The sequence below is a fragment of the Scylla paramamosain genome, chromosome 16 (genome assembly GCF_035594125.1).
Source record: "Scylla paramamosain isolate STU-SP2022 chromosome 16, ASM3559412v1, whole genome shotgun sequence".
NCBI lineage: Eukaryota > Metazoa > Arthropoda > Malacostraca > Decapoda > Portunidae > Scylla > Scylla paramamosain.
Genome location: NC_087166.1, coordinates 12,705,001 through 12,712,500, shown reverse-complemented (window position 1 = coordinate 12,712,500; position 7,500 = coordinate 12,705,001). Strand labels below are relative to the sequence as shown.

The 7,500-nt window shown below is 50.2% G+C and overlaps 1 protein-coding gene and 1 long non-coding RNA gene across 2 annotated transcripts in view; one reads left to right on the top strand and one right to left on the bottom strand.

Annotated features, from left to right (window-relative positions):
- LOC135108061 (uncharacterized) overlaps nt 1-7,500 on the bottom strand; it is a 117,504-nt gene that overhangs the window by 7,273 nt on the left and 102,731 nt on the right. Inside the window, 4 exon segments of the mRNA XM_064018658.1 lie at nt 2,487-2,645; nt 3,397-3,498; nt 5,045-6,387; nt 6,389-7,325. Of these exon segments, the coding sequence (XP_063874728.1) occupies nt 2,487-2,645; nt 3,397-3,498; nt 5,045-6,387; nt 6,389-6,895 (2,111 nt within the window). The 5' untranslated portion in view covers nt 6,896-7,325.
- Nucleotides 1-7,500, top strand: part of LOC135108063 (uncharacterized) — a 48,561-nt gene that overhangs the window by 34,540 nt on the left and 6,521 nt on the right. The window lies entirely within an intron of this gene.

Genomic DNA, 7,500 nt, shown 5'->3' with positions numbered 1-7,500 from the left:
TCCCATATTTCTTTCTTCCTTCCTTCCTTCCTTCTCGTTTTCCTTCTTCCCAGCCTTTCTCCTTTTATCCTTCCTCCCCTCATTCATAATAATCTTTCTTCTCTTCGTCATCCCTTCTTTCTTTCCTTATTAGAAGCATAATTCATTCCATTCTTCCCTTTGGCTCTCCTTCCATCTACCTTTCATTCAGTTATTCCTTCCTTCTATTCTTCCTTCCTTCCTTCTGTCTTTTCCCTTTGACGCTCCTTCTCTCCTTCCCTCCTTCTGTCCGTCCTACCTTCCAGTCCTTCCTTCCTTTTCTCACTCCTCCTTCCTTCCCACTCCTTCCTACCTTCCTTCCCACCTTTCCTTACTTATTCCCATTCCTCCTTTCTTCCTTCCCTCCTTTCCTCCGTCCTTCCCACACCAGACGCCTTCAGGCAGGCAGAAAGCACACTAATTGTTACCTTCCTCTCCTCTAATATTGCCGCGTCAATCAGCTCGTTACAAGCAAACTTCAGATCGTCACTCGTGAATTCAGCCGCTCTCCGCTTCTCGTCGACTCTCCTCTCTCTGTTTCTCTGTTTCTCCTCCTCTTGTTCTTGTTCCTCGATGTATTATTATTACTGTGTGTTGTATCCTTCTCTTTTTCTCTTTTTTTCTTGTTTGTTTTCTCTTTTTCTTCCTCCCCTTTGTATATGCGTTCACTTTTTCTTGTTTTTCTCTTTTGTTCCACTGTTCACTCTCTCCTCTTTCACTTTACTCAGATTTCTTTCTTTTCGCTGTTCCTTCTCCTATTCTCTGGTTCGTATGTTCACTTCTCTTTCTCTTCTCTACATTTTCCTCCACCTTTCTGCCTTTCCTCTGTTCCTCTTCCCCGGCCTTTCCTCTTCTCTCCTTCCTTTCCAAGCTCGTTCACCTCTTTCAACCTTTTCCTCTCCTGTGCCTCCTGTTTTTCTTTTTTTTTTCTCCCTTTTACGCCCATTTCCCCTTCCCACCCTTTCTCTTTTATGTGTGTTTCTCCACTTTTGTCCTCCGCCTGCCATTCATCCTTCCTTCCTTCCCTCCCTCCTCTCTCTCCTTAATCCCTCCATTATTTCATTGTTTGCAGTTTTTTTTTTTCTCCAGCCCAGAAACGAAGCTTAAATTTTTATAAAAGTTGCGAGAAAATTAATTGCATTAATGAATAGGTGGATGTGTATTTTTTTCGGTTTATTTTATTTATTTTTCGTCTTTTATTCATTCATGTCTCTTGTTTCATTGCAGTTCGTGTTTTTTTTTTTGTTGTTGTTGTTCCGTTCTGGTGAAGTGTGTGTGTGTGTGTGTGTGTGTAGGTGAGCTACGTACGTGCAGTCTCTCAACATGTTCCGACACGTTTTTTGGTTGAGTGTTAATCCTTCCATGTGTGTGTGTGTGTGTGTGTGTGTGTGTGTGTGTGTGTGTGTGTTTGCTGATATAATGTTCCCTGCCACGCCTTAATTTGCCCTCTTTTTTTTTTCCCTTCTCTTAAATATTTTCCTTACTCCCCTCATCCCCTGCTGTACTCTACATTCCCTTAGTCTCTCTCTCTCTCTCTCTCTCTCTCTCTCTCTCTCTCTCTCTCTCTCTCTCTCTCTCTCTCTCTCTCTCTCTCTCTCTCTCTCTCTCTCATAACAGTTTCCTTTCCATCCTCAGCCCCCATAACCCTTTGTACCTTCCCTTAACTCCCTCTTTCCCTTCCCATTACTTTCCCTTAAAAAGAAAAAAAATAGCAGGCATGATTTATCTACATTTTTTTTTATTATCTTGTTTACCTTGCCACATTGTTTACAGGAAGCAACCAAAAGTGTGTTGATTCCAGTATTTATTTATTTTTTTTACTTTTGTTTCTACATTGTGTGTGTGTGTGTGTGTGTGTGTGTGTGTGTGTGTGTGTGTGTACAAATGTTTGGTATGTGTTTATTTTGTGGAAGTGTGTGTGTGTGTGTGTGTGTGTGTGTGTGTGTGTGTGTGTGTGTGTGTGTGTGTGTTTTTTTGGTTTGGGCAAGCGTGTTGAGAGGAATCTTAAGGAATGTTTGGATGAAAATATGTACATAGAGAAATAGCTTGGGATTTTGATGCAACTGATGTTATGTAGCAAGGAAGAAAAAAATGGAGAGAGGGATAGGAGGGGAAAGAGTAGAAGGAGGATTAGAAAAAGGAGGAGGAGGAGGAAGAGGAGGAGGAGGAGGAGGAGGAGAAAGTGACGTAAAGTGAAACAGATGGTTAAGATGATGAAGAGGAAGAAGAGGAGAGAGAGAGAGAGAGAGAGAGAGAGAGAGAGAGAGAGAGAGAGAGAGAGAGAGAGAGAGAGAGAGAGAGAGAGAACCACATAAACAGAATCACACACACACACACACACACACACACACACACACACACACACACACAACACACAGATAAACAGGAAACGAAGACGAAAACACACAAGATAATACTCACACCCACAACTTACGAGAGAGACAGGTACGTTAATTAGGAGAGCTTACCTGTGGACATTGAGGAGTTCCGTAAGGGTGTCACGGTGGGACTTGAGAATGGGGGAGTCGCTGGGGAGGGAGAGCTGCGGGCGGACGTGGGGGCGGGGGTAGCTGGGGAGAGAGTTGGAGGCCGTCTCACACTCCCCCAGGTCCACCCAGCTAGCGCACCTGTAACACCCGCCGCCCCGAGTTGTGTTAATTAGAGAAGACTCACCTGTGTTCTGTTTCGTTTGTCTCTATATCGTTCCTGCCTGCATTTCTTCGTTTTATGTTTAGTTTCTTTCATCTTTATTTGTTTCCTTCCTTCATTTTACTTTCCTTTCTTTTACACTTCTGTCTTTCTTTCTTTTTCATTCATTCCTTCCATCCTCTTTTCCTTCTCTTTTTTCCTTCTCTTCATTGCTTTACCCCTATTCCTATGTTCCTTTTTATTTTGCGTATTCATATTTACATCATTCTCTTCACTTTCCCCACTCCACAATCACACCATCACTCAACATTTCCCATTCCCTTACCTTCCATTCCCTCACTCCTTAAACCCAAGCATTATCTTTCCCTTATATCACAAACTCACGATACTCCATCCCCTCTCCTCCCTTCCTGGCACTTCTCATCCTATACCACTTCTACTCACTCCTCTGCACCCCTTCATTTGTTCGCCCTCTCCTATACCACTCCCACTTACTCCCAGTCATTCCCAGCCACTCCTGCCCACTCCTACTCACTCCCAGCCATTCCCACGCACACTTACTCACTCCTAATCTCCACTCTTAGCCACATCCACTCACTGCCAACCACTCCTACTAACTACTGTTCACTTCCACTCGCTCCCACTTACTCCTACAAACACCCACACACACCCACTCACTCTCACTCACTCCCAGTCACTCTCCACTCACTACTGCCCTATTACACTTGCCTGTAGCGGATGGAGGAGGGGAGAGAGAAGGAAGTCTCCTGAAAGAGGCTATCGAGGCCCGGAGGACTGCCCGCCGTGGCCCCAGCTAGGAGGCCGCTGGAACTGCCGGGGGAGAGAGAGAGAGAGAGAGAGAGAGAGAGAGAGAGAGAGAGAGAGAGAGAGAGAGAGAGAGAGAGAGAGAGAGATTTTAACATTACAGAGATCAGAAATTGGTTTAAAAAAGGCGATGGGAATAAAGAAATGGATAAAAAGAGAACGAATAAAAAGCCAAAGGAATTTTCGAATTTATAAAAGAAAGGTAAAAGTGAAAAGCGGAGTGAAAGAGGAAGTGAAGAAAACGAATATCGAGTCAAAGAAATGGAAACGTGACAACAAAGGCGACGAGACGAGCGAAGGAATGAAAAAGCAAGGCAACAAAAAAAAATAATAATAATAAAAAGAACGAAGGAAATGGAAAGGTTGGAAAAAAAAGTTGAGGCACACAGAGAAAAAAAAATTACATAGATACAATAAGAAATAAAAAAAACTTAATATTCTATATAAAAAGAACCACTAACAACATTTTCCACTCAGTATTGTAACTCGTAGTGGCAGTATTAGTATAAACATTGGCATTAACATTACTTAAATCATTATTGGTGTTATTGCATCCAGTGCGATATAAAATGGAAATGCGAGTGCATGAGCAAAGAATTAGTGTAAGCTCGCTCTTGACACCCATAAATTGAGTGTATATACATAAGCCATCAGATTAATAGCCTGCAATGACCTGGATTCACCTACAACATGCAAACCGGTTGGGAATAAGTACTTGTTATGGAGGCTTTTACACCTGATCATATGGGAGGATAAAGAAGACGAGAAGGAGGAAGAGGAGGAGCAAATGTAATGATGTAAAAGAATATACACATGTTGTAAGGGGAAGAGAAGATGAAGAGAGGGGTACAAGGATGAAAGTGAGGAAGGGGAAGGGAAATGAAAGTGAAGAGAGTAGGAGTGTGAGGGTGAGAGTGAGGGAGAGGTGAGGAAGGGGAGAGGTCATGATGCTGTGAGGAGATGGAGTGTGAAGGGTCATGAGGGATGGGTACTGCTGGGTGAAAGGAGGCAGGGAAGGGTGAGGGGAAGGAAGTGAATGATGGGGAGGGTGAGGGGTGGTGAGGGGAAGGAGAGGAGGCAGGCAAGACGAATGGCGGAGGAAGAGCGATGGCATCCGTGGGAGTCCTCATTAGGCGTCCTCAATGGGGAGATTATGAGGCGGCGCGCTGGAACAAGGATCGTGCGCTCGCGCGCGCGCGCGCACACACACACACACACACACACACACACACACACACACACACACACACACACACACACACACACACACACACACACACACACACACACACACACACATCTGAGATGATTTAAACGAGTTTTCGCTCCACTCTTGCGAAATAGGTAAAGTTGTTACAAATAAAATGCCTGACAGACTCGGCGAGAAGTGCTTGTGTGTGTATTTGACGTGGATGTTTGGTGGGAGGATGCAGGGTGAGGTGTGGAGGCGTGTGGTGGCGGGAGGGCTGTATGGGGGATGCGTGTGAGTGTCGGGGCGGTGCAGCTGAATGGGGGTGGGTGGAGCGATGTTATTAGAGTATTCCTGACTCACCTGCGAGGCAGCGTGCAGTAGGCGGGATTCAGCAGTTGCAGGGGAGGCCTCGGCTGTTGCTGCAGCTGTTGTTTTTGCTGTTGTGTGTAGTGCAGGTCCAGTAGGTCGGGATAGCGACTGCCGCTGGCCATGGATAATTGCGAGCCCCTCTGACTCGCCATCTGTAGCAGACGGTTGTCCTTGCCCTCGGCGGCGGCTTCCCTCCACCGCAGTCGCTCGTCCGCCGGGGGAAGGCCCGCCACCGCCAGCTCTGACTTGGGGATCTCCACGTACGATACAGTGCTGGGGGAGCTCGCTTTGCCGCTGGCGCTCGGCCGAGGCTTGGACAGCTTCCGCTGCTCTGACTCGTTATAGGAACTGGACTTGTCTATTTCTTTGGTGGAAGGGAAGTCGTCCACGGAGGCGTCGCGCAGCATCCACGACTTGTCTGAGTGCGTGGGCAGCGGCGAGGGCTCGTCCAGGTCATTGGTGGGTACGATGTGGTAGTCTGCCAGCTTGGGGTGCGAGTCGCTGGAGATGCTGCCGCGGCCCTGCGACAGCTGAGGAGTCTCCGTCTTGTGGTCCGTCTCTGGCCCGCGCCGCAGTCTGGCCTGCTGCCGCCTACGGAGGAGGATGGCGGTGAGCAGCAGCAGCACCACTACGATCATGGCCATGGCGGTGAGCAGGCCGCCCGTCACGAACACGCGGTCCATCGTTACCAGCCGCACCTCCGCCACCTCATTGGACACCTGCAGCGTGAGGTTCGCCTCCGCCGAGCCTGCCTTGTTGATGGCCACGCAGCGGTACGTGCCCTGGTCCCGCGGCCCGGCGCCCGCCAGCGTCAGGTTGGACAGCCGCGAGTCTTGGCTGGCCGCCGCTGTCTCCAGCACGCGGTGCCTCTCGCTGGTGTTGCGGATCAATCGATCCCCCAGGAACCAGGAGACGGTGGCGTCCACGTCATTCTCGACTCGACAGGACAAAGAAACGTTCTCGCCGTGCGCTGCGAGGACACGCGGGGCCACGGCCGTCAGCTTGGGAACACACACGAACTCGTCCAGCTGCAGCGCCTGCCACGACTTGTTCTTCACGCGATCGGGCTGCACGCAGGTCGGCGGCTCCAGGAAAGCCACGTTGCGCTCGATCATCCAACGGCGGAGCGGCCTGAGGCGACAGTCGCAGTGCCACGGGTTGCCATCCAGGTGCAACTCATGGATGGCCACAAGGGGGTGCACGGCGGAGGAGTCTAGACCCGATAGGCGGTTGTTGGAGAGCTTGAGCACCTCGAGGCGGGTCAGTCCCCGGAAGGCGCGGTCGTTTATTATATCAATGTGGTTCTGGGAGATGACGAGGTGCACCAGGTCAGGCCGTGGTGGTGAAGGCCTCCTCGGGCAATGAGGAGATGTAGTTGTAGGCGAGGCGCAGCTCCCGCAGGCCAGGCACGTCAGCGAGGGCCTCCGAGGGCACGACTCGCAGCAGGTTGTGGCTCAGGTCCAGCTCCACCAGGTTGGCCAGCATGTTGAAGGCGCCGCGGTCCAGGTGCTTCAGGTTGCAGTAGTTGAGCCACACTTTCTGCAGGTTGACCAGACCCGTATCGACGAAGGCGTCGCGCGGCAGGATCTGCAGGTTGTTGTGCTTGAGGTTCAGCACCTGAGTGGACGGGTCCAAGCCGCGGGGAATGTCTATGAACTCCGCGTCGGGGCAGGACACCGTCTGCTTGCCATCCCGCCACTTGCACTCGCACACCTTGGGACAGGTGCCCGTGGCCCCGCATACAGCCCACGCCCACGCGAAGGACCACACCCACGCCCAGACAACAGCCGTGCGCAGTCTGCCGGATCTTCTGAGGTCGCGGTGGTGGCTCCAAGGATTCATGCTGAGCGTCGCGGGTCGCCTGGCGCTCACTCCCTCGCCACCATCGCGGCACCGCTCCCCAGGCACTAGTTCATGGCGCCTCCCGGCGTGCCCGGTACATACTTCAACGCAGCTAGCCGCCACTTGAATAGTCAAAACCAGTAAACAGTTTCCGAGTTGCTACAAAGTCAGACGCTCAACTAAGTGTTAGTGTCTTTACGCGCGAAGTCACTGGAGCGAGGATGGCTGACTGCTGAATATAACGCAGCCTTCCCTCGGTAAAAGACTCGACCACCAAGAGCGGAGAGAGGCGCTGCCTTCCTTTATTTCTTCCACCGATAACTTCCCTTTATATGAATTCCGGACGCCTCAGCTGCGTCCGGTGCTTTCTGAGGGCTTCCTCCTTGATTGGAATTTCGGATCTGCCAGCCACCAATCCTCGCCGATGAATCTGGAACGAGACAAGACAAAAAATAATCCATTGTTGATCGCAGCCTCTGCAATTTTTGTTTCCGCGTGAAAGACGAAGAATGAGAGGGAGAGAAAACTGGCCGGGCGGAGGAGGGCGAGGAGGAGAACCGGGTAGGAGGAGGAGGAGAAAGAGGAGGAGGAGGAGGAGGAAGAAG